This window comes from Pavona decussata, unplaced genomic scaffold, assembly GCF_977016875.1.
Source record: "Pavona decussata unplaced genomic scaffold, jaPavDecu1.1 SCAFFOLD_102, whole genome shotgun sequence".
Taxonomy (NCBI): domain Eukaryota; kingdom Metazoa; phylum Cnidaria; class Anthozoa; order Scleractinia; family Agariciidae; genus Pavona; species Pavona decussata.
In genome coordinates, this window is record NW_028145517.1 from 2,690,001 (window position 1) to 2,716,402 (window position 26,402).

Here is a 26,402-nt window from a genome sequence, read left to right on the forward strand (position 1 = left end):
AAATGTGCAGGTCTACTGGCTACACGTCCCCTAGTGTGTCCTGAACTTTACACAACTGGTCCCAGATGTTGTAAGGGTCTCAGCCTCAAGCAAGCCTTGCTCAACATGCTTATGCCTCTGGATTCCTCGAGGAACATAGGGCCGCAACGACACTCCTCCAACGCACTCGGTTTTGGCTCGTCCTCTTCAGTTCGGCCCACGACATTCCGGTAGACTTCGTCTCGGCTTCAATGCTTCTCCGCCAGGACTGCTTCGGGCGACCAACTTTGCGCTTCCCCTGTGGATTCCAGTCTAAAGCCTGTCTGGTGATGTTGGTTTCAGGCTTCCGCAAAGTATGGCCAATCCAGCTCCATTTTCTCTTCTTGATTTCAGTCTCCATTGGGGTCTGATTTGTTGTTGCCCACAGCTGTTCGTTGGAGATAGTCTCTGGCCATCTGATGTTGAGGATGTTTCTGAGGCATCTGTTGGTAAAAGTCTGAAGTTTGTGGGTGCTGGTCTTGGTCACTCTCCACGTTTCTGAGCCATAAAGCAGGACTGACTTCACGTTGGTGTTGAAAATGCGGATCTTGTTGCGGAGTGAGAGGGCTGTTGATCTCCAGATTGGTCTCAAGGTGTTGAAGGCGTGTCTGGCTTTGTTGATTCGGCACTTGATGTCTTCGTCTGTCCCCCCGTCTTTACTCACGACGCTGCCCAGGTAAACAAACTTGTCAACTTCTTTGATGTTCTCTTGGTTTAGCTGTAGTGGATCTTGCTGCTTGTTGTTCACTCTCATGGCCTCAGTCTTTCCAATGTTGATTTGGAGTCCAGTCTTTACTGCTTCTTCTGCCACACGACAGAGCTTCTCTTGTGCGTCTTGATGCCTATGGGAGAGAAGGCTGATGTCGTCTGCGAAGTCCAAGTCCTCCAGCTGTCTAGTAAAAGTCCACTGGATACCTGTCCTCCGGCCTGCTGTAGACTGTCGCATAACCCAGTCAACCACCATCAGGAAAATCGTCGGTGAGAGTAGACAACCCTGACGTACGCCGGTATGCACGGTGAATGGTTCCGTCAGTTTCCCGTCGTGGATCACTTGACAGGTGGCGTCTTCGTACATCTGCTGTATGATGGTGACAAACTTTGGTGGAAATCCATAATGGTACATCAGTTTCCAGATGACGTCTCGATTAACACTGTCAAACGCCTTCTGGAAGTCCACGAAAACTGTGTACAGGGGGGTCTGCCACTCCAGGGACTGTTCGATGATGATCCGTAAGGTTGCGATGTGGTCCGTGCATGAGCGGTTTTGTCGAAATCCTGCCTGTTCGTCCCGGAGTTTCTTGTCTAAGGCGGTTTTCAGTCTCTCTAGGATGATTCTGCTCAGTACTTTGCCCGGTATAGAAAGCAGCATAATTCCCCTCCAGTTGTTGCATTGTGAGAGGTCCCCTTTCTTTGGTAGCTTCACTAGGTGTCCTCGTTTCCAGTCCTCTGGAACTTGTTCCTCTTCCCAGATCTTGGTGAGTAGGGGGTGCAGCATGTCGGTTGAGGTCTGGACGTCAGCCTTGAGGGCTTCAGGTGGTATTCCGTCCGGTCCTGCTGCCTTGCCTGACTTGAGGGACTTGATGGCCTTGGTGATCTCTGTCTTGCTGGGAGGGTTGGTGTTGATGTCTAGGAGCTCAGTTGCTGGTGGGATGTCTGGTGGGGTGGGTGGTGCTGGTCTGTTGAGTGTCTCCTTGAAATGCTCGGCCCACCTTGCTCTCTGCTCTTCCTCTGTCGCGATGGCATTCCCGTTCTTGTCTTTCACAGGACGACTTGGGTTGCTGTTCTTTCCAGAGAGTGTCCTGGTGATCTCGTACAGTCGCTTCATGTTGCGCTGATATGCTGCAGTCTCTGCCTCTTCAGTGAGCTCCTCTATGAACTTTCTCTTGTCGCTCCTTGCGCTGCGCTTCACCTCCTTGTTTGTCTCCCAGTATCGCCTCTGCAGTTCTTGTTTCTCTGCTTGGTCCTGCGTCTGGTTGATCAGGTCTTTCAGTTTCTTCCTCTCTGTGATGATGGCCCAGGTGTCTGTTGTCAGCCACTCCTTGTGTTGCCTTGTTTTCTTCCCCAGGACTGTCGTGCATGTTGCCTTCCAGGTCTCTCGGAGGCTGCTCCATTGCTCTTCTATTGTCTCTTCTTGTAGGTTTGTAAGTACACTGAACTTGTTTCTCAGTTCTATCTTGAACTCCTCTGTCTTTGCCTTTTCCTTCAGAGTGCGGACGTTGAACTTGAAGGCCGGTCTTCCTGCCTGATCTCTGTAGGCTTTCAGCTTTACTCTCACAACTGCTACAACCAGGTGATGGTCTGATGCTGCATCTGCGCCGCGCTTCACTCTCACGTCGTGTAGACTCCGTCTCCACTTTCGCCCGATGGTGATGTGGTCAATCTGGTTCTCTGTTCTGCCATCTGGGGAAATCCACGTGGTCTTGTGGATGGTCTTGTGTGGAAATAGAGTTCCTCCAATGACCAGGTCGTTGAAGGTGCAGAACTCGGTGAATATCTCTCCGTTCTCGTTTTGCTCTCCTGTGCCGTGTCTTCCCATAGTCAGCTCTCTGTCTGTGTTGTCCGTGCCTACTTTGGAGTTCAGGTCTCCCATCAGGATCTTCATGTCTCTTTTTGGTGCTCTGTCTATGACTGCTTGGATCTGGTCGTAAAACTCTTCTTTCTCCTCCATGTCTGCCGTGTTGGTGGGGGCATAACACTGGAAGATGGTGACTTTTCTGCCTTTTGAGTTGAATCTTGCTGTGAGGATCCTTGGTGACACAGGTTCCCAAGACAGAAGTGCTTGCGTTGCCTCAGGTGTCATCAGCAGCGCTATTCCGTACATGTGTGGTTGTCCTTCTTCTTGCCCCGAGTAGATGATGGTGTCTCCACTCGTAAGTCGTGTTCTTCCACTTCCATTCCACCGTGTCTCACACAGGCCTAGGATTTTCAGGTTGTAGCGGTGCATCTCTCTACACACTTGTGCACTCTTGCCTGTCTCGTATAGGGTTCGGATGTTCCAGGTCCCTATCCTGGTCTTGGCCTTGGTCGTCAGAAGAGTTGTCGGCGCACTGGCTTCCCGAAGGCTTTCACCAGCTCGCGTCATGCGCTCTACAGGAGAGGACTCTTCCTCAATCAAGAAGTCTTCAGTAGTTGTCGTTGCGGTGTCTGTAACAGGCTTTTGTTTTCTAGAATTGGGTTGTTAGCCCTATTCAAACCCCCAACCTGGAGGACCAGAGGAACATTAAATTCGGAGGAACCTACTCCTAGATGGATTGTCTTCACCACGACTGACGAGCTCGATCTACCCGGTGTGAGTGCTCTTAGTCTGGTCTCTACCCCTCGACCTGTCTGCCTTGGGTGGCCCTACCAGGAGACAGATCTCCGGACAGCATAGCTCTAAGGGTCGCTGAGACACGCAAGCCCCCTAACCACGGCAAGGTTGCACTCTCTAGGAGGCTTGCTCAACATGGCCACCTTTATTTTTTTTTAAAGTGCCCCCAACCCTTCAATTTGTTTTCTTTTGGTAGATTTCCATATCTGTGAAGAACTCATTTTCGAAAATTTTTTTTTTAGAAATATTGAATCCTTTTTTTTATGAGCGCTAAAAGTTACTGAAATTTTTAAATTTTTAAGCGCTTTAAGCCCCTTTTGTCTCTTGGGCTCATTAGGAACGAGCCAATGAGAAGCGCCGATATTTGACACTTTCTTAGCTGTGACGTAAGAAAAGGACACCAGAAGGATTCAGAAGGAATCTTATGCATGCTGATTCCTTTCTTTACATTTCGAGAGTTGCTGCATCCAAACACCACACATTTTTCAACCATTTTCTCCGTTTACAATTGAAGCATTCCTGCGAATCTTCGGATATTTTTGCACGATGACCTTTTCTTATGTCACGCTCCATATTTGGACACATTTGGCCGAGTGGGGGACTAATGCGAACGATAGGTGAAAAAATCGACAAGACTGCTTTCACTTCTAGCGCTCGTAAAAAGAAGGATCCAATATTTCTCAAAAAATTTTTCGAAAATGAGTTCTTGAAAGACATGGAAATCTACCAAAAGAAAACAAATTGAAGGGTTAGGGGCACTTTAAGTGAGTACCTTAGTTTTGTAAAATGGGTGTTTTTGCAGGACAAGGGGATTAGGTTCTAGAGAAACTGCGGTGCTGTGTCGTTAGAAAGTAGAAACAAATGTTTGGTTCATCAACATCTAGTTGATAACTCAAGGTAAATTGACCACTGTGTAGAGAATCGAGTGTTAGATCATCATCAGTTACGTCAGCACTCGAATCTCTTTACAGTGGTCAATTTACCTTTATTTACCAACTCCATTGGTAAACCAAACATTCGTTTTTACAGGACATTTGTGACACTGTTTTATTTTTGTTCGTGTTGTTTTACAGGCTGAAAACCCTTCAGGTGAAATGAGTGAAGAGAATGAAGTTATCATGGCCATACTGAGAGGAATTTATGAAAGACGACAACAACAGCATACACACACTGGCCAGGTAATGTGCGTTAAGGCGGCTCACAACAGTTTCCAGCACTTTTCATCACTTATAATTTGGTGCATTAATACAACTTCTCTTTAATACAACGGGTTATTCCAGCGCTCTCAGACCCTGAAAATAATAGAAATATTTTGTTCACATATTTCTCACCTAAAATAAATGATAATCTAAGTGCCTTCGCAGGTCCTTTTATAGCAGAAAACGCGAACAACAAGATAGTAACCACGAAGAGTTTGAGAAACGCCTGACACATTTCTACTTGTACCAGACCCAGGGCGCCACCGTTGTGTAATTTCATGTCCGCCATTGCATTCTTAGCGTGGATTCCACTGCTTCAGGCGGAAGAATTTTTTACTTGTGCAAGCAAGGATGCAGAGCTATTAGCTGAAGAAGATAATTCCAAAGAATTTTGGTCCAAACATTCCCTTTTCGTCGAAAATACTCGAGAGGAACTTGTAGCCATCTGTACCTCGAAAAAACTTTTGGAAACGTAAGTTATTGCGAAAGCAACAGAAGGAGAAAGTTCTTGGACGGATTCCTGCAACATATACAGTGGTAACCTCTTTGAAGTCCCATCGTCCGTAGCACAGTTGAACAAGCAGTCAGTGCGTTTTCTGCGTGCTGTTTTAAGATTCCATGGGTGTTGTCCATTGGGCACAAAGGATGAACTCGTTCGCTTTTTCGCATTGTTGCTCCTTTCTTTTTTTAGTTCCACGCGATACAGTTTTTAATATTAGCAGAAGCTTTAGAAATTAAAAAAGAACATCTTCTAGACGTGATTGTGCGTATTTTATATTAAAAATAAATTAAATTTAAGCCTAATATTTTTTTTCCGGAAATCCAGGCGGGAGGGGGGTCTTTTGTTTTGGAAATCCAGACAGGAGGGGGGGTCTTGTGCTACAGGAAATCCAGGTGAGAGGGGGGGTTAAAAAACGACCCCATCCGTCGGGGGGGGGGGGGGGTGGGGTGTGGATTTTTTCTGGAATAACCCAACTTCTCTTTTTGATGCTACAATAATGGTGTCAAGCAAATGCCTAAACATTTGTAAACAAGTTATGGTCATTTTCTCGACTTGATAGGTTACCATAGCAATAATACAACCTGTTAAAGCCAACCCTAATTTTAGCTTTAAGTTATCATAACTAAAAAACACACTCGGTCACCCCCATTTTTACTATCAAATGTTAAGACCCAGCTTTTTGCAAGGTGTTAAAACTTCATAGGAAGGGGTTCAGCGCCAATGAGTGACAATAGAAATGGTAATGTTTTCTGCCTGTCAATTTGTGACCTTATGACATGTTTTGTTGCTGAAAGTAGACATTTTGTCCCAATGATGGTCCTCCAAATTTTGTATTTTCACTAAGGATGGTATTTGTGCTTTTTAGGCGCAACAGAATCAGAAAAACAAAGAAGGGCCTAATCTGCTTCAAAAAGCAAAAAAATCTTTGACCAGCTCCTTTGGAAGCTTTATGAACAAGAGGGTGAGTAGTGAACTTTTGTTGCCACCATTGATTTAAAATAGCTGAGAATTAAGAATTGGCCAAAAAAGAAACTTTAATGTAAAAATTTCAAACATTGCACTGAAATTTGATTCTTGCATCACATGGGTGACTTTGATCTGCTCGCAAGGACCAAGGACATGTTTGTTTATGTAAGATTGCATGAACATGTAGTTACCACATTTCATTAATGAAAATACACAGAAAAAACAAAACAAAACAAAAAGGTTTCCCAAAAGAAAAAATTTATTCAGAAAAGCTTTTGTTTAGACCTCAAAAGTGAATACATATAATAGTAGCGTAGAGGCAAGAACACGCAAGTGATTTGAAAGAACTGCGCATTAGTTTCAAGGGAAAGTCAAGACTCGAAGATCTGACTGCTCAAGAAAGAGAGAGAGAGTGACCGCTCAATACAGGCCCCTTAGTACAGGTTCAACTGCATTCATATAAATTCTCAAAACAAACATACTTTTTTGCATAATCAGTTACTACGTTGATCAAACACACAAATTTATCTTGAGTTTCTTTTTACTTTATTTCAGGGAAGGGCTAAATCTGTAGCAACTGAGGAACCTGGAGTGGTATGTTCATGTAACTTTGCATAATGAATATTTAATTGAAGAGCTTGGTTCAAAACTGTGTGTAAGTGGAATTCGGGCTGTGAAACCCAAGCTCTAGTTTGGCATACAGATTGACTATCTTGTGAGAATCATACTAGTTGTATGTTGTCTTTTGATCTTAGGGCAGAATTTTCGAGAATTAGCCTTCAAATTTTTTGGTTGTTTTTCTAGTAATTTCATCAGCTGTGGTTAGGAAAAAGTTCAAATTTAAGCCTGAAGATAAAAATAGATATGCAACTATTTTTTTCTTTGATGAGTCTATTTGCAAAATAAGAGCTACTTTGCAGCAATTTGGATTTCATGGCTAAATTCGCTGGCCATAGTTTTGGAGCAATTTTATAATATTGTTTCACATCATTATTGAGATTCTCATCACAGTGAACTCTACAACATCTACCACAAATGTTCTTCCACCTTACTGGTTCTTAAAATTTCTTGCTTTGTCTCTGTCAGACTTTCTAATTTCTTGAATCAGAGTTAACTTGTGATACCATCAACATCTATGAACATGAATAAAAATTCAGTAGTCTACTACCTTGAAAACCGGAAGCCGCACCTCTTAGCTAAAAGTTTCACTCAAAATCCAGGCTGCCACTTGTAAGAACATCCAGAGAAAGTTTTTTAAATATATGTATTTGTACTGAAGGGCAGGAGCTAGTGTTGGCTCCTAAAATTACAAACAACATTTAGTTTAATAAAGTGAAGGTTGTTTCAAACTGGGCATTCAAGGCTTACTACATACATTCACTAGTTTATTCACCATCTAAAAACTTAACATTGCATTTCTTTTTCAAATGCCACACATCAAAATTCAAATCCTAGCGGTATGCAGTATGCTTGTCACATGAATCTAGTTTAATGGCCTTAGCTCCCACAAGTCTCCTATAGGTCAGTGGTAGAACATATGAACTAGTAATCGGAAGGTCTTAGGATCGATTCCTGTCGGGAGTTATTTTTTAAACCTCCAGTCACTGGGTTAGGAGGCAGGTTGGATTGTGTTGTTCATTTTAGTGGGAGAAAAAGCTTAACCCTTTCAATGCCAATGTCAACATGCAAATTCTCCCAGCTGTTCTTATATGTTTGTTTTGGTGCTAGTCGGGAGAATTTGTTTCAACATCAAGAAAATTTATCCTTGGGGATCATTTCCTTCATTGTCGAAGACATGATTTTTGTAAAATCGAAACTGAATGAAGACAACATTATTTCAAATCACATAATCTCTTACAATGCGAACATACATGTCAACAGAATCATCCACTGTTGGCACGGGCCGTTTTAAAAGTGGCACAGATAAACGCATAATGAGACAAGTGTGTGAGAAACTTGGTTGTTTTTCTTCTCGCAACAAACTTGGTAATGTTCCAAAATTTCCACAAGAGTTGCGTCTCTCGATACGAGAATCTCATATCGAGAGACGCGACTCTGGTCTCGCGAGAAACAAGATGACATCTTTTAAATTTGGTTAAGTAGTGATCTTGTGAGGAGAAATATGATGCTGATCACTTGTGGGACTTGAAAACCAATTTCTTTTTTTTTAGTGTGAGCCAGGCAAACCATCACCAGGTCTTCGAAGGAAAAGAAGCGTTACGCTTGATAGTACGCCACATTCCAATTCCACTCTCACCCCACCCATGTCTCCATTGAAAGAGGTGTCGAGTAAAGGTGAAGAAGTGTTCACAAGTACGCCACACAGACAGTCAAAACAGCTCCCTCCCTTGCAGAGTGGAGAAAGCAGTCCTTCGTACCTTGAAAAGAAACCTCAATCAAGTCCTCCAAACACACCCACCAAGACTCAGAATTATCATAGGAGACTCAGCAGACACAATTCGTATGGATACAGACAGGTGTGGTTCTCAAAACATGCAGATAAATAAATAAATAAATAAATAAATAAATAAATAAATAAATAAATAAATACAGTTTGAATATCTTTGACCTTTGTACTACCTAGTAGTACAACAGCCATTCTCCAAACCAAAAAGTGTCAGTAGAGTGTTCTAAAAGTTCACCCCTTAACCCCTAATATCAAAGAACAAATTCTCCTATCTTGTCCCCATACTTTTCTTATAAAAGTACTGTGGAGAAGTTATTAAAATATCAAGAAATATCACGATTTCCCCATCTGTTTGAAACTTGAGACCCAGTTACTCCTACAAAAATTAATTAAATCACAGAAGTTATCATAAGTAGATAAATAGGCATCCAGGCCCTGGTTGTTGAAAACGTGGATAACTTTGATAAATAAAATGTACTCCAACTAATGCATTTTATCTGTTGGGTAAAGTTGTCCACTCTTTGATCAGCTGGGGTCAGGTGAGTATAGTCCTTGAGAAGGACTTGTGACATTGATTGATGTTTCAATGACCTTAGTGGAAGTTTTCTTCAGAGTTAAGTGAGTAATTCTAAAGTGGGGATTATCATTGTATGGTGTTAAGTCTCTGGTTATTAATCCATTCTGCACCAGCTGTTTCCAGAGGTTTTCCAAAATTCAGCAAAATTGGCAAAGTGGTTATTTCCTACCCCATGTGCAGTAAAAATACAGAACTTACAGGGCAAAAAAAACAGCACCACTTTGGTCTAAGATAGTTAAAATTACTAATTATGGAATAAAATACACTAGTTGCCAATTAAAAATTTTCCAAAAAACAAACTTGAAGGTAAAAATTTCCGAAATTTCGATGAAATTTGATCTGCACATCACATGGGCAAAATTTGATCCATCTCGAGAGCATGCGTTTGTTTACGCAAGACTACACAGTTGTCCTGTTTTCTCAATGAAAATAGAAAGAAAAACACACAGAAAGCTTTCCTAAATGAAAAATTTATTCAGAAAAGTCTTTGTTTACGTGTTAGAAAGAAACGTGTATACTTATAAATGCGAGACGAGAGATGCGCAAGCGATTTGAAGGAACTACAAGTCCATTTCGAAGCGAATTTATCGACCCGTGCGGGGCACGTTTTTCAAAATTTTGCAAAAACTGTTCAGAATACCAAGAATCGGTCAATTAGAATAGTGTTTCAGTACAAATTCACAATCAAACTTGTAATTTTTTGGCTGTTGAATTCCCAGAAGTACTCGAAAATTTCGCAGAAAGTCAGTGGCCTGAATAATGTTTTGAGATGTCCGCTCGCTGGTTACTTGGATAGAACAACAATTTGTACTCGAAGCACAATTTCTTCACTGTTATTTCTCGGATTTCTGTTGTCGAAACTGTTGAATATTCCTTAGTAGTTCTTCTTCCGATTTACCATTTCGAAAAGATGTGTCTTCCTTCGGAAAATGCGAAAATCGGCGACTAAAAATTTAGCTGCGCTGCCCACGAGGCAACAAAAATTGAAATTTGACTGCGCTTGCTATAGACAAAAAGCTCTTTTGTCTAGGTCCCCCAAAGACCTAAAAATATACGCGCAGGAAGTGGATTCTGATTGGTCAGTCCTTTCTGAAGACAATGAGAACAATAGAGGACAAAAAATCTCTTCTAGGGAGGGGTAGGACCCGAACGCAAAGCGAGCGTGAGGATGCCCGAAATCACAGCCAGTTTTGGCCGGCACGGTGCGTAATGGGTTAAGCTGGCTGGTCAACAAAGTTGCTAGTTATTGGTTGTCCTTGCAGTTGAGCCATGCTGTTTTTGGCTGCAAAGACTGTAAAAAGTGATTGGTGTGTTTTGATCCATCTTTTGAAAGTCAAATGTCTGTTGGTCTGTTATTAGGAAAATATGATTGAACAATTACAGTGTCCATCACCAAAACAAAACATTGAACACTCAAGAAAACAATTCCAACTCCTCTATCTACAATGTTATTTTTTTTCTCTTACTTACAAACCTGAGTATGCAGAGATGTTTGGGTTTTAACAGTGCTAATTTTTTCCCTATCTTTTTAAGGCGATTTTCCATAGTGTGGTCACACCATCAAAGAAAGACACTGTAATTGCAGGTAAGAATGATGTTCACCATTTGAAAATTGTCAAGGAAAGGTGGCAAATTTTGAGGAAGAAACAGAACTGGCCCAGCTGTTAATTTTTTTTGTGTGTGTATGTGCATTACATTGATTCATACTGCATCTGACTGGTTGCTTCTTAGTTGGAAATGTCAAAATCATTATTTTGTTTGCATTGTAAATACAGTGGAACCATGATTTAACGAAGTGCTGGGGGTCTAGGGAAATGGGTTTCTTTATTGAGGGTTCGTTACATCAAGGTTCTGTTCTATGCATTTTAAAAGGCCAGGCTGGAAAATACTGTTTGTTATACTGAGGACTTCATTATATACCTCTTACTAACAGAGTGTGAGGTCCATACTATAAGTTATGGACCAGCCAAGTTTTTTCCTGTTGATTTATGGCCCAAGCGTGAAGTACGCAGGCCACAAATTAACAGGAAAAAAACAAGGATCTGTAACTCACAGTACGAACCGAGAAAACGTGGTTAGTAAGATATTTCTGGGGCGCACGGGAAAGGAAACTAGTTGAAGTTTAGCGAGCCATACAGTGAAATACAGCCTGCAAAATTGACCAACCACACTGCGCATACTAAATGAGAGAAATAACAAAAAGTAATAAATTATAGAGGCAGTTAAACGGCATGCATACAGTTTCATTTATGTAAAGATGTCTTGTGTGTTGTAAACAGATCCAGACCTAGGTGTGGTCCCTCAGAGTGCATCGTGGGCTGAAATGGTAGGGCGCAAGAGATCAGCTAAGGAATTGAGGGCGCTGTGGAGAAAAGCCATTATGGAACAGATTCTGCTCATCAGAATGGAGAAAGAAAACAACAGCTTGCAAGGTACACATTTACGAGATAGAGTGTTACTGTTTCTTTTAGCCCTTTGCTAGCTGTGCTGTGGTACCATTACCCACCCATCCCCCCCCAATCAAAACTTTTCTTCATTCTCAAACATCCCCCACCCTGCCCCCTCACAACTCCAAAGAGAAAAACATTCACTCCACGCCCTCACCTTTTAGTTTAGCCTGAAACTGTCACTAGATGACTCTGATTTCTACAGAAGTAAAGCATGGAATATTGTCAGTATGGAGTTCTGTTGCAACCTTCAAGTTGTGGATGTTCCTAATCTACTGTTAAAGTGGCCTTGTTTACAAGGAAATTGTCTCTGACTTTATACAACGGATGCATACAGTGCTGCACATTATTCCATGATTTGGACAACTTTTTGATAGTAGAGATATTTAGAATTACGTTTACAACAAATGGTAAATGGCAGATTGACTGTGACCATGTTTATTCTTGATTTGCTGACTGCTGGACATTTTCTGTTTCTCGGTAAAACTGAGTAGTTTTGCATTAGCATGAAAGGCCAGAATTATTTTGCACTGTTCCCATCTATGTACTCATTTTTTCAAGAAAACACAAATGTGAATCTCACATTTTGCCATATGCAGTAAATGTGATTCTAATCTCTATTAAATAGGTTAAGAAAGCAATTCTTCAAGTGGTAGTGGGACACTATGCAGCATTGTAAACTATTGAGAAGTTGAGAATAACCCTGCTACATGGAACAGCTCACATTCCCCCAGTTTGAGCATGTAACCTGTGCTTTGTTTCAGTGAACGTAAATGAAATTGAAGCCAACTTGCAAAAGCTTGCTTACAATGAAGTGCCACCATGTCCCGAAGCTGCTGCAGAAACCTGGAACAGGATTCTGGAGAAAGGAGACGAGCCTGTTGACAGGAAAATATTGCTGGAAGCTGTCAAAGCGGGTATGTCGATTACAGTGAAAGTGAGAAAATTGTAAATACTAAGAATTATTTATAAACGTCCAGGAATTTGTACTCATCATTCATTCACCAGGCTATAACCATAACATTGTCACATTTCTTTCGCATATACCACTCATCGACATTCAAATCCTAGCCCTATGCAGGATGTTTGCCACATGAACCTACTTGCCCACACAAGCGTCCAAACTTGCAATCGAAAGTTCATAGGTTCAACTCCTGTTGGGAGAAGTCGGATTTCAGAGTCTGCCTGTCGCTGAATGAAAAATTTACCCATCAATTTTTCCAGTGTTCACGGTTTTCATAGTTTCATTGTAGTTCTTAAAAAGTAAAAAAACAAAAACAAAAAAAAACAACAACAACAACAACACAAAAACAATACTGAATCACCAGTGCAGGGCTACTTGAAATGTAGGAAATGTTTCCACATCCACATGCATTTGTTCAAATGTTTAAAATATTTCCATATCTAATCCAAAACTCAACCGATTAGCAACGGCATAGAAACCACCTACATGTAACCATTTTCTTTTAAAGGGGTCCCCAAAACCAAGAGGGGTGAAATATGGAGGTTTCTAGCCAAGCAGCATGACTTTCATTCACAATCTCAAGAGGATCAGCCCTGGAGGCAAAAGTCATATGAAGAGCTCAAAGAAGGCATGTCAACTCACCAACACTCCATCTTCATTGATTTGGGTAAGCATTATATTGACGCTTGAAGCTCAGTTTTTCCAATTTGTCTTAGAACTTAAATTGAAGAGGTAGCTAACAAGAAAACGAACTAGTTAACTTAGCCTCTCAGCCTGCACTTAACTATCACTACAGATAGAATTAGGTTGATGTGTCGTTTCAAGATTGCAAAATTTATTATTCAGGTAAAAATGAGCAAAATAAAGATGATTATTATTTCAGAGCCAATCAACTAACATAACGGTAACATTTTTTTCCGGAGATTTATCCCAGTAAAACGTGTTTGCCCTCAATTTATTGTATTTGCATTCTGGATGCTTGATAAGAGACGTTTGTTAGTGCAATTGTTGTGATACAACTTTCTCAAACTCATTAATATTTCATCAAGAGAAAACAAAGAAAATCACTACTGTGACCGTGGTTTGGACTTTGGATATGTGTTCCTAATTACCATAAAATTTTGCCAACTTTAGGCTCAAATTTCTCCAAGAATTATTGATCATTTGAGGAGCGATATCAAACACTTGAAAGTGTGTTTCATCAGATATCCAAACACCTTGAAGTCGTTTAAAAAAACTCGGCTGTGCCTCGTTTTTTCAACCTACTTCTCAGTGTTTGGATATCTGATGAAACACACCTTCTCGTGTTTGATACATTACTTCTCAAACTCATTAATATTTCATCAAGAGAAAACAAAAAAAATCACTACTGTGACCGTGGTTTGGATATGTGTTCCTAATTACCATAAAATTTTGCCAACTTTAGCCTCAAATTTCTCCAAGAATTATGCATCATTTGAGAAGCGATATCAAACACTTGAAAGTGTGTTTCATCAGACATCCAAACACCTTGAAGTCGTTTAAAATTACTCAGCTGCGCCTCATTTTTTCATCCTACTTGATAGTGTTTGGGCATCTGATGAAACACACCTTCTCGTGTTTGATATATTACTTCTCAAACTCATTAATATTTCATCAAGAGAAAACAAAAAAAAATCACTACTGTGACCGTGGTTTGGATATGTGTTCCTAATTACCATAAAATTTTGCCAACTTTAGCCTCAAATTTCTCCAAGAATTATGTATCATTTGAGAAGCGATATCAAACACTTGAAAGTGTGTTTCATCAGACATCCAAACACCTTGAAGTCGTTTAAAATTACTCAGCTGCGCCTCATTTTTTCATCCTACTTGATAGTGTTTGGGCATCTGATGAAACACACCTTCTCGTGTTTGATATATTACGTGATGACATTGCTTAAAAGAGACCAGCCATGAACTTTGACCCTGCCCCATAACTGCATCCACCACATTGATACAGCCAAATTCTCATGGCTGGTCGGTTCCATTATGTTCCAGGTCGCACATACCCCAGCCACCCGTACTTTGCTGCCCAACTCGGCCATGGCCAGCTGTGTTTGTTTAACACCCTGAAGGCGTACTCCGTGTTGGATGAGGAAGTGGGATACTGCCAGGGCCTCAGCTTTGTTGCTGGGATTCTTCTGATGCACTTGAAGGAGACGGAAGCATTTGATCTTTTCAGGTTCATCTTGTATACCCTGCAAGTGCGTAGGCAGTACAAACCAGACATGCAGGAATTACAGGTACGTAGGAGTAAGTTGTGTTGCTCCTTTGTAGGTAAAGATGACCGACTTCATGAACATCACTTTTTACAATGGTGTCTGGTCGTTTCGCTACACCGTTAAGTAAGAAAATGTGATTATTTCTCGTTCTCAAAGTGAGTTCGGGTTTATTGACACGAAAAAGCAAAAAAGTGATTTGTCCAATGAAGAACAATTTTTTATCTATAAATCAGGTTTAAGCAAATTGTCCAATTTTTTCAAGTTGTAATCCATTTCCATCCATTACTAATTTATGTATACTCGTAGGATAATTGCTAACAATACCAAACCATTATTTTAACATTTCCATCGATTCAAATATGTTATTTTGCTATTCAAAGGCACACTAAAAATTGGAGACCCTTGCCCCTTTAAGCCAACGTTGAATTACATGGTTTTTATGTCTCATTTTTCAGACACAATTCTACATGCTCTCAAGGCTCCTACATGATTACTATAAACCCGTGTACGAGTTCCTGCTGGAGTATGACATCACACCAACACTGTATGCAGCCCCATGGTTCCTCACTCTGTTTGCATCACACTTCCCAGTGGGCTTTGTGGCACGTGTGCTGGGTGAGTGTTGTGTCCTTCAGGGCTTGTTGCTCAACCTGTGAAGCTGGCGGCAGTTTTGAATGAAAGCAAGTGACATAAGAAAAACCGTCACCTAGGCTACTTGCTGCTGAGAGGGTGATTTCACTCAAAGGAAGAACTATTTTTGTTTCAGATAACAAACCAAGCACGTTTTTTTTTTGTTTACAGTATCGCTCAGTTATCAACAATTATCCTGCGAAATCGCGCGGAATATCTCTTGATACTTAGCTGACGAGGCCGAGTTGCCTAAATTGAGGGGATATTCTACAAGATTGAGCTGGACAATTGGTTTATTATTCAACACATTGATAACAAAGCACAGGTTTATAGCAGAAAAACTGAAGACGATCTTTATTTGTTGAAAAAAAGAAACTTGTAACATTCACCCAGCGTGGTTGTGCATGAAATTACTTATGCCGTAGGATATCTGTTGTGTACGGACGAAGATTATTGATTGCACCATGACCATATTTGGGCAGTGTTACTGTGTGTTGAATAATAACATGCAATGCCCATCGGTATAGAATTTTCTTTGTTCCCTAAAGGTAAACCAAAAAGGATTTTTTTTCTCCTTTCTGTATCACATAGATCGGTTGGATAAAACAGTAACTGTTAATGTAACGTTTGCTGCCGTATGCGCTGAGTTTTGGTTTTGCCTCCTTTTGAACAGATATGATGTTCCTTCAGGGCATGGAAGTGGTATTTAAGGTAAGTGTGACCGTCAGAGTGTCCTTCAGGGCTCGGTTATCGAAATCTGGTTAACGCTAATCCACGATTAAAAATTAATCGACGTTTTCATCTCGCTCTTTTAAATTGGTTTAAAAGGCTAATTTCAAGCTAAAGGTTAAGAAAAGTCTAAGGCAAAACTGAGGGACAAAAATCTTTTGGGAGAATCTTTATTGATTATTAATTGAACTGGCATCAAAGTTCACGTTAAACCGGGATTAGCATAATCGGGCTTTGAACAACGGGGCCCTGTTTTCGTTTCTTTCTGAATTTAAAACAGTAATTATGAACGTTTTTTTTTTTACGAAGGTAAAGTTTAAGGTAGCCTCCAACGCAGACGTCCTTAGGGGTTCGGAGGAAACGCGTGACGAACCCTTGAGGACGTCTGCGTTGGAGGCTAAGTTTAAGGTAACAGCCTGGTTGGATTTGATTTTTTCTAGGTGATCCTTTTGTTGCTTGGATCTTGTCAAGAAGAGCTGTTATCCAGTGATGGCCTGGAAGGTGCTGTTGAAGTCATCAAAATCTCAGTGCCCCCTTTTGCCGAGCAGAACGTCGAGTGGCTTGTCAGTGAAGTACTCTCCCTTGATGTCAGTAAAGACCTCGACTCCTACGAGGTAAGAGGCACGCATCTTCTCATCAATTGCTGTCTTTGTTTTCTTTCTTGTTCCAACTGTTATGACTCTCACTTACGTCTGGTTCACACTAGCGTCGGAAGCGGAATCCGAACCGAAGTTGGGATAAGAAGAATCTTCTTACTTAGTGTGAATCAATACGATTGAAGCAGAAACGGAAGCCTCGCTTTCGTTCAAAATGGCGGAAGGCCGCCATGTTTTTAAATCTCTCGTAAAGGGATTGGGAATGAGCAATGTGATTGGTTGATTCTTCTGCTTGCGCTTGCGATTCCGATCAGCAAGTTCACAGTTTATCACAAGCGACGGAATCAGAAGTGGAATCGGCCGATTTTCCAATCAGTATATATTTTATCCGCTGGATAAAGTTATCCGCTCTTTTAACAACTTGGGCCTGGTATACTGTGGCCTCTCAGTTGTTTGTTTGCGTCATACATGTGTTGCCGAATGCTTCACTCATTTTATTTGTCAAGTTGGGCGAAATCGGCCCTATTATTCGGTACATGTAAATTAGCGCTATCCAGCGGCTAAAAGGTACTCTAATATATATATGTATCTGCTCTTTTAACAACTTGGGCCCTGATAACTGTGGTCTCTCAGTTGTTCGTATGCGTCATACATGTGTTACCGAATGCTTCACGAGGACCTTAATAGCGCCCTCCTTGCTGATTTTCAGTGCTGTGTTACTTCCAGGTTGAGTACCAAGTGCTCAAAGAGGAAGACTTGAGTGTAGCCTCATTTGACGAGATTGAGAGCGAGAAAGTGGAATCACTGGAGGCTGAACTCGCCGTCAAAACGAAAGTGATTCAGTGTCTGAATGAGCAGCTCTCCTGCGCTAGGAACACGATTCACGGGCTAGAGAGCACGATAAGCACCATGCAAATCAACCAAAATGAGCTTCTTGGCATCATTAGATCCGTGAAAGCCGAGAACGAAAGCTTGAAAAGGAACTTTGAAAAACTCAAACACAAGGTGCTTTCAAACGGCACAGTAGCGGCAGAGGATGAATTGGCCGCAGAGGACGACTTGGCCGACGCTGCAGCCGACGTTGACGAAGGAATAACGATGACGAGTGCTCTTACCGAGTGCAAACCGACTTTTGCCGAGATGAATGCGAGTTTCACCGAAGAAAACACGGACAGTTTCGAGCACATCGGCAGCACCGATGACGAAGCCGACTCCGATGAGTTCAACGAGGGGAAGCCTGGGTCGAATAGTGCCAGTCCTCCTCTCAGTGACAAGTGCGAGGACCTGGTTGTTAGTAGATGAGTTCTTGGGCCCTTGGTGCTAACGTCGATGAAAATTAGTTTTTACAGCTCTGGGGGAAAAACACTTATAAGATAAGTATATTTTTCAAGGGATTAAATCAAAATGTAGTTTGAAAGAAAGAGGGTTTATTGGGAAGTCACTCCAATCATTGTTGATGTCAAGTCTTTACAGTCATACTTTGGGGTTTTGAATTTTTTTTTTTTGTAATCGTACTTAGAGTTGAATCAGCACAGTTGATTTCGAGTTGTCCTCGTTGGGCTCTAGATATGACTTGATGTGCCATAAATCAGGCATTATGTACGCATATCATATGACATGTACACATCTTGTGCTACTCATCTTAAAACATGGTTGCATCACGCGTCAGCACTCCTGTAATACATGCGTATCACGTGCCAGGCGTGCTACGTCAAGTACTTATCACGTGCCACCTAGTGGCGCATTTTCTCACGACATTCTCTTCAAGGTTCTATTTTGCGTCACAAGTAACAGGTAACAGAATGAAGTCAATATTTTTCTGGGTATAAAGAGGGTATTAATGATTAATATTTTAAACCAAATTGTGTATTCTTGTTAACGAACGTGAGGTATATTGAAGGTAGTGTAGCCCTTTCACTCCGAATCTTAAAGTGGGAAAAATTAAAAATTATTTTAGTGTTCGAGATGCTGTCAAAACAAACAGCACCACATTTGAAGTATTGCTCGGTAGCATTCATATGAATAGCTTCATCCATAGGTAGGTAGGGTCATCACCTACAGTACCACATAAACGTACTGGACGCTTTTGAGACACTTTCATCCACACACTCAACGCTCAAAGCCACCTTGTACAGCGTAATAATCAGCTTCACAGGAAAGTACTGTGCAAGTGAAAGTACTTTATTGAGATTAGTTTTCATTTGAAGGATTTTCATCCACAGACTCAAAACTAGAACAACCTTATTCAGCATAATGAACAGCGCCACAGGGGAAAAAAATACTGATAAATAGCTTTCATTGAATGGTCACTTAAGTTTTTCATCCACAGGTCTGGTGGCTCAAAATATAGAACACAGTACGTACACAGTGGCCTTCAATTAAATGGTCACACGTTACTGAAGATTGCATCCACAGACTGGAAAGGAAAAACCATTTTGTGCACAACAGCTTTCATTTGAATGCGCACTTAATACTCGGCGTACACTAGGGGGACATATTTCAGGGACTATTTTCCACTGTGTGTATGTGACAAAATTGTATCCTTGCAACATGTTGCATGGAATTCAGCATGTTCAAATTTGTGCGTTTTGAAGCGGGGACAAAGCGCCCCCGCATTTTCAATGTTACATTGTGTGCACTGCTCTTGCAAATTGTCCCCGCTACAAAATAGAAATGCACCAATAAAAACGCGTTACTGTTTATCCCACGAACCTTCAGTAGCTGTCGTCTCCCGTACAGTGCACACGAGGGAACATGTCCCAGCCATATGTCCCCTAGTGCGTGCCGAGCTCAAGAATTTTCAGTGCAGGCTCCAAAGTTGGAGCCACACGACAAAGCCTAAGATTAGTTAAGTTTAAGGATAATCTTGGGGAGTGTAAGGGTTGTATTAAATGAGGAATAGGTGAAGCAGTTTCGAATTATTGGGCAGCAGAAAGTGTTTCATATTATCTTCATTTAAGTAAATAATTTGCCTGTTGTACAGGTACTAAAATTAATCAAAATAGATTGAATAATGTTAAATTAATTTGTTATAATTAAGGAATGTGAATTTAAAGAAAAAATTGTTAGTTCCACCTTTTCCTTTTGTAAAAAGAAAAATTGCTGTTAATGTTTGGTTTTTGAAAGTGGAATATTTTGATTTGCAACAGGTCGACCAACTTGAAAGGTCGACGTTAAGTCTGCAAATAGTTGATCATGTAAAGCTAACAAACAAGCGTAGCATATTGGGCGTTTCTTTAGCCCTTCAACCCCTGATATTCTCCTATCTTCTCTCCATACTTTTCTTATAAAATTACTGGGAAGAAGTTGTCAGAAAATCAAGAAAATTCACCTTGGGTGATCATAACCTTAATTCTCATGACCTCAGTGGTTGAATAAGCATTGATATTACAAGGAGAAATTTGATGCTGATCACTGCTGGGGCTTAAAGGGTTAGTTAGGACTACCAGAGCTTATTTGTTAATTTTTTAGACATTGTGATAAGGCATCAATCAATTCCTTTTCTCTTCACTCTTGTACACAAATTTCACTTTTGCTCATTAAGATGAAGGATATGACTATTTCCCGAAAACGCACTTACCAGCAACAAAGTTAGAAAGAAAATGATGCGAAATAATTTCAGATAATGAAGAATCTTGGTGAGGACGTTTGTAGAGAAATACAAGTCTTAGGTTTAATCAGGTTTGATCATTTGAAACGTAGTCTGATACGAATAAAGGACGTTTTATTTTTCAAACTTATCTGAGCCGCTTTATATTTGAGTAAATAGTCTATGAATCCGTGTGTGAAACGTGTTACGTTTGAGAGATTGTAAATTGTGAATTACAATACATAACAAAGAATTAAGAAATATAGCCGTTTGGCGTGATATGAAAGCTTGCGAGCAAATCCTTGAAATAATTTTATTTTTCCAAAATTATCCTAACTTGTCTTTGACTACAGTTCTTTGAATTCGTTAATTAAGTATTGTTTACTTTGAGATGCTCTGTAAATTGTGAAATAACGCAATAAAGTAAAAAAAAAAAAAGTCTACAAAGTTATTTGTACGATGCTAATATAAGATCAACCTCGTCCCCAGCCTTTCTTGGTGCGCATTCGAAGGGAAGGGGCGTTTAAGCCTGGGAACGAGACTAAAACTATTGCTGCCGCTAGAACCACGGTAAGAGAGCTGAAAGCGAGCGAAGCAGTTCTCTAATCGGCAAATATAAACACTGTAGGGAGCTTTTCTTGCGAAACTCAAAGCGTTGTGGTTATGTGCGAAAAGAAGAATTTAATTCTTATAACATGCTTAGAGATCAGAATGAATGCAACGCGTTGTTCTCTTACCAACAGATTGGCAAGTCTTTCTCACTTTGCACAGTGAGATTGAAAAAAAAATGCCCTGTTCTTACCATTTAAGCCGGATTTGATCCCAACTGATTACAGTCAGCTTATATCAGTTAATTATTTATCCTCCTGGATAGATTATTTGTCTGCTGTTGCTGAAATTGTTAAATTGTCATTAAAAAGAGAACTCGAATTTTCTTTTCCCATTATACCTGTCACTGACTGAAAAAATTCATCTATCATTTATTCATGACATTACATTTTTGTGGGTAGTGCACTGTGTAGTGCTCTGCCCACTATGTCGTCAGGCATGCAAGAGTGAGTAGTGCTCTACCCACTATGTCGTCCGGCTTGCAAGTGAGTGAGTGAGTGAGCAAGCGAGCGAGCCGCAAACAAACAGGTCCGCAGCGCGTGCACAGCACTACCCACATGACCCGACGCGTACCTATTTTATTGTTCTGGAGGCGTGACAGTGTAGTGGTTAGCGCGTCTGACGGTTGTAATTCCAGACTGGTTATTCATCCAACGTGTAGATCGTCAAGATATAAATTCGAACAACAGTTTGTGACAGGTGATGCATCTAGAAAGAAAGCTTAATAGGTATTATGACGGGTGACTGACGCGAATTACATGCTTAGAACGAGTGGACTCTGACGAGAGAAAACGATGGTGAATGAAGTTTGGGGGCCTTTACAGTGCTGCGCACAAAGCTACAAGACGACGGAAAAGACGGTAATTAGATCTGAGATTTACAAGAGCATATTCTATCACGTACTATACTGGAAAATACCCCACTCGTAAAATTCATACGAAACTACATCCGGGACCCGAGTGGCGTATTTTCCATATCCTCACTTGTGAGCATATTGATGGCGTCATTTCCCGCCTTTTCACGGTTGATTGTGCAAACAGTCAGTGAAAAATGGCGAGTGATAGATTTGTCTATATAACAAATAGAGGATATTACACGGCGGTGCGAAGATATGAATGTTATTTTCTCGTGTTAAAAACAATATTTTACTCGCTGCGCTCGTTCGTAAAAAATTGTTTTTACCACTCGAAAATAACATTCATATCTTCGCACCGCCATGTAATATCCTCTATTGTCATGATATGCTTTTTTTCGAAACAAAGACTAAGTTGGTGGGAGACACTGCGATTGTTCTAAAATTTACATCTAGACGGATTAAAAGATAGAAAAGACGCATTTTGCAAATTTTCTTAACCCGCTAACTGTTAAAGTGACACATTTGTTCATCGTGGTGACGTCAGATTGCAAAGCTTACTTTTTGTGGCTCGGGTAACCGAGCTTAGAAAAGCACGTGGCGCAGAAAATTTCATTGCTCATAATGGGCATGACTTAACAAAATGTGTCCTATTTTCCTTGTTTATATTGGAAACCAATGTTAAAAGATTTTACTCGGGCTCTCCGTCTCTTGCACTGACAGCTCACATTGCGAAACTAATGACATCACAAGTGGTCCAAAAATCGGTAAAACCAAATCCCTAACGTTTCATAAGAAGCATCTTCAACGAGTATTTGTTTGGACACTGGCAATATGTTCTGGTTAATACACATTAGATTGCATACGCTTGTGGGTTTAAATTTAGTTATATTTGTTTTAGTGATTATCTACATCTGACTTACAAGTGTACAATTATTTTCTTAGGTACGATAAAATTGATGTGAAATACCTGTAAACAGCTCCTCCCCCCCCCCTCCCCACCTCCAGAAGGCGGTACCCCTCAAAAAAAGCTATATAGCGTTTTCATTCACGTGACTACTGGCCATATTGGCTTACTGAAACGAAAGAAAGTATTTGCATAAAAATAGAGTTCAATTCCCGGAGGTTTAGTTTGGGACACCAACATGTCCGCCATTTCCTTGTTTTGGGACACCAACATGGCCGTTGTGACGTCATGTAAAAACACTCTATATAGGTGTGTGAGGTTCCTAAGAGTATAGTTTTTGAACCGTTTTGGTGTGAAATAGTATAAAGATTTAAACCTTTTTGGTATGAAAGTCTGAAAACGGGTATGTTTTTTGCAGAAACGGGTTTACCAGAAAATTACATATTTGGTCTGAAAGAAGAAACTAGAGGAAGAGGAAACAAACCTACAACTCCAAGAGAAACTCGAAGGTAAGTATTCAAAGTAAATGTCACTTAAAAAGATCTTTCTTTCACTAAGAGCATCCTTCTTTTTCAGTATTTCCGGGAATCAATGGTATCAGGTGTTTGGTATATATGATAGTCCAATGGAATTGTTGTGTTAGAATAAGTTTTGATTAAAAAAAAAAGTTGAAAGGTGTACATATTCAAGTCTAAAGAATAAAATTAATAAAAACCTTTATCACCAGGGTTAAAAAGTAGTCCGCGATTGTACATAGTTATTCGAAAAATAAACAACTGCCCAAGGTTAGGTCCTCAAGTATGATATTTTCTTTGAAATAGGATTTTGCCAAACAAACGATTCTCCATTAGCCTCGCTCTCACACCTTCTTTTGGCTCGCACGTCACGCAATCTTTCCTCCAAACGAACGTTGGGGAGGAAAGATTGCGTGACGAGCCAAAGTAGCGTCTGCGAGGGAGGCTAATTCTCCACTGGAATGAGTGGCCTGAGTTTTCCAAATAGTAGCGTGAGGGGTAGTGTTAAAACTATTTCTGACTGTTGAGACTGAGTGAAATCCTACAGTCCTAAGAAAATAACTCCGTAAATGGGGTTAAGTCATCCTCAAAATATTGAGAAGCAGGGTTCGTTCTCAAGTGCAGCATTGCTCGATTGCCGCCAGTTAAAATACACTTTTTTGTATAAGAACGCCTAATTTTGGGGCTGTGGCTGAACGTTCTTATTATTTTTGGCAATTTGAGCCTGATATTTTTAAGTTAACTGTGCGCATGTGAAACCAGGAACCTACCAAAGAGTATCATTACCGTTATGTGGTATCAAGTTACCTGTTACAAGCTTGAGGGTTACTCCAATGTTGCGTACAAGATATTGTGCCAGTTAACTGTCGTCATTTGGTTAAACCGCACTGTATAGACTACACATTTATTTACCCGTATTCATACTGCTTAATTTTATAATGAATGATCAAAGTAAAAACGTTTTAAACTGCCTCTCAACCTGGTCCAGCCTGGGGTATGGTCTAAGTATGTTCCTCAAATTTAGGTTAATCTCAGCCTCAAAAAGTTCTTATAAACAAGATTATTAAAAACTGGATCATTGTATAATGCAATTCCAGGAATTTGTTTGGCTTAGCAGCCATGGTGTATGAGCCATTATACCATGCCAGAGGAATAGCGGCCATTAAATTGTCATCTGGTGGTTTTTGCAAATCGAAATCAGCAAGATTTAGCAATATTTCGTGATTGTTTTTTTAAAACAATTATTCCACTCGCGCTATCATCTCACATTCAACGCGCGCTCGTGGAATAATTGTGAAGTGTAAATCGACGCATAAGGGTAGCGGAACTGCGTCAACGTCGCACACAACTTATACTAAAGAAGGCTATGTTCCTTTTACAAAGACGTTTGACAATTGAATACCTGTAGCGAACATGGTGGTCATTATTTTGAAATCATAACCTACTACACCATACCATAACTTTTATTTAGACACAGTGTGTTTTGAGACAACAACTCGTGGGTTCGTGTTAAAACTTTAAAAAATACGATTCTACAACTAAAGTAATACTATACTTGTAACCCTAGTCTAGTACTATTAATACCATACAGTCTAGTTGACAATAAAAATGTCCACTTGTTTGAAGAAATTCAACGTTAAAATCGAGGATTTTCAATATGTACATTCTTCGAACTCTCCTTACACACACTCTTGTATTGTTAACATTTTGATAATGTGGTGTTAAAACGTTCCAAATAACAGAATCCCTGTGTGCAACTGGGGCCGGTTGCATAAACGATTTACATCCGGGACTCAGAGCTAATGTCAGACGTTCACTCAAGCGTGGAAGTTACGTCGGTTGCACGTGTTTGGGCGTTAGCAAACGTCTGACGTTACTCGGGACTAAAATTTAGGCGTATGCTGGTAGAAAGGTGGTCTTTATCGGCAACTTTTATGCAACTGGCTCCTGAATTTTTCCTGTACAGTCAGTCAAAACTCCGCTAACGGACACCTCCCGTAGGCGGACACCTCTCGTAACCGTTACTTGGTCAAATTTTCAGCTACATACAAACACTACATTTTTAACCTCTCATAAGCGGACACCTCTCTTAAGCGGACACTTTTTCTGGTCCTAATGGTGTCCGCTTACGGGAAGTTCGACTGTAGTAGGTGTTGAAACGTGGCACAAGTTTGTGACAACTACGTGTTCGTGTGCAGTCGTAAATGTCAAGATTGACATAACACTCATGTGGCTTGCTCCTGTAATGGGATGCTCTCGTGACCCTTGTACACTCGTATTCCTTGCCTCGCAGCAGCAGCTTCTTTACGCTTCTTCCAGCACTTATAACTCACTATAATCACCAAGGCCAAAACGAAAACTGCACCAGCGCAAATACCCACGATTATGATGAGGGGCATTGGGGTCTCTAAAATAAGAGAAATAGGTAAAACAGGCTGACATCAGTACACAGATACCTGAAACAGAAGTAAGGCCAGGTAAACGGAGAAACAGTGCAGGCAATGTAAACCAGAGATGTCAAACTCAGGACATTTTAGTTTGGGACGTTTTCCGTTCAGAAAAAAATTTTCCGTTGAAAGCCTGGGAACTTTCCTTGTCAAACGGATAAGTTTCTTAATATCTAGGAGAAGAGCCCCATTACCAGTTCCAATAGTTGATAAAAAAAACTTATGTAATGTCACAGGGAGCCAATTAAATGGAAATGGAATGGAAAGTTTGTGCAAAGCAGTGGAATAGTAAATTCCGTTCAATTGCTTAGAGTACATCCGAAGGTCATCCCCTGATGGGAAAAGGAGGAATTAATTTCTTCATTTTTTTGAAAGCAATCGACCAACGCATAAATCCTTAAATTATCTTCCCTTCGCATCAAACCTCTTAAACGTACTCTTTCTTTGATAAGTAGCTTTAAATCCTGGATATTTCTTCTTTCCGCTTGACTTGAACACAACAGTTATTTGTGATTCATACGAGGTTACCGGTTCAGGTTTCTCTGATCCACAGTATCTGTCATATGGGCTTTCAATCTTCACATAATCCTCAAAACAGAACGTGCCATCGAGATCGGGTTCGGACACATTGAAGACGTCAAATGAAAGTTCAACTTGATAACCAGACTCTGCTTGGATGACCCAGGTACACTCCACGTCACCTTCATAAGGCAGAGGATAGTTGAAGCTGGCCAGACTACCAGACTGATCCGAATCCACTTTAATATCTCGACGGCCCCCAGTACAGGAGAAACTAGCGGGTACTACAAAATCAATCAATCAATCAATCAATCAATCAATCAATCAATCAATCAATCAATCAATCAATCAATCAATCAATCAATCAATCAATCA

The 26,402-nt window shown here is 40.6% G+C and overlaps 3 protein-coding genes across 3 annotated transcripts in view; 1 reads left to right on the forward strand and 2 right to left on the reverse strand.

The window, feature by feature from the left end:
• LOC146471622 (TBC1 domain family member 1-like) overlaps positions 1-20,631 on the forward strand; it is a 33,942-nt gene extending 13,311 nt beyond the window's left edge. The window contains exons 6-18 of the mRNA XM_085120093.1: positions 4,402-4,506; positions 5,895-5,990; positions 6,551-6,589; positions 8,167-8,472; positions 10,513-10,564; positions 11,259-11,411; positions 12,191-12,343; positions 12,899-13,057; positions 14,410-14,654; positions 15,089-15,248; positions 15,937-15,974; positions 16,433-16,606; positions 17,315-20,631. Coding sequence (XP_084976219.1) covers positions 4,402-4,506; positions 5,895-5,990; positions 6,551-6,589; positions 8,167-8,472; positions 10,513-10,564; positions 11,259-11,411; positions 12,191-12,343; positions 12,899-13,057; positions 14,410-14,654; positions 15,089-15,248; positions 15,937-15,974; positions 16,433-16,606; positions 17,315-17,890 — 2,256 coding nt within the window. The 3' untranslated portion in view covers positions 17,891-20,631. The remainder of the gene's footprint in view (positions 1-4,401; positions 4,507-5,894; positions 5,991-6,550; positions 6,590-8,166; positions 8,473-10,512; positions 10,565-11,258; positions 11,412-12,190; positions 12,344-12,898; positions 13,058-14,409; positions 14,655-15,088; positions 15,249-15,936; positions 15,975-16,432; positions 16,607-17,314) is intronic.
• LOC146471623 (uncharacterized) lies at positions 95-3,468 on the reverse strand. Its single transcript, XM_085120099.1, has one exon. The coding sequence runs from the start codon at positions 3,098-3,100 to the stop codon at positions 110-112; it is 2,991 nt and encodes a 996-aa protein (XP_084976225.1). The 5' UTR covers positions 3,101-3,468; the 3' UTR covers positions 95-109.
• A 3,875-nt stretch (positions 20,632-24,506) lies between the features above and the next one.
• LOC146471624 (cubilin-like) overlaps positions 24,507-26,402 on the reverse strand; it is a 29,349-nt gene continuing 27,453 nt past the window's right edge. Inside the window, exons 8-9 of the mRNA XM_085120106.1 lie at positions 25,946-26,311; positions 24,507-25,468 (exon numbers count right to left, since the gene is read on the reverse strand). Coding sequence (XP_084976232.1) covers positions 25,287-25,468; positions 25,946-26,311 — 548 coding nt within the window. The 3' untranslated portion in view covers positions 24,507-25,286. The remainder of the gene's footprint in view (positions 25,469-25,945; positions 26,312-26,402) is intronic.

Excerpts from the sequence above, each read along its gene's own strand:
- LOC146471623 (XM_085120099.1), bottom strand. The coding sequence starts at position 3,100 with ATGACGCGAGCTGGTGAAAGCCTTCGGGAAGCCAGTGCGCCGACAACT.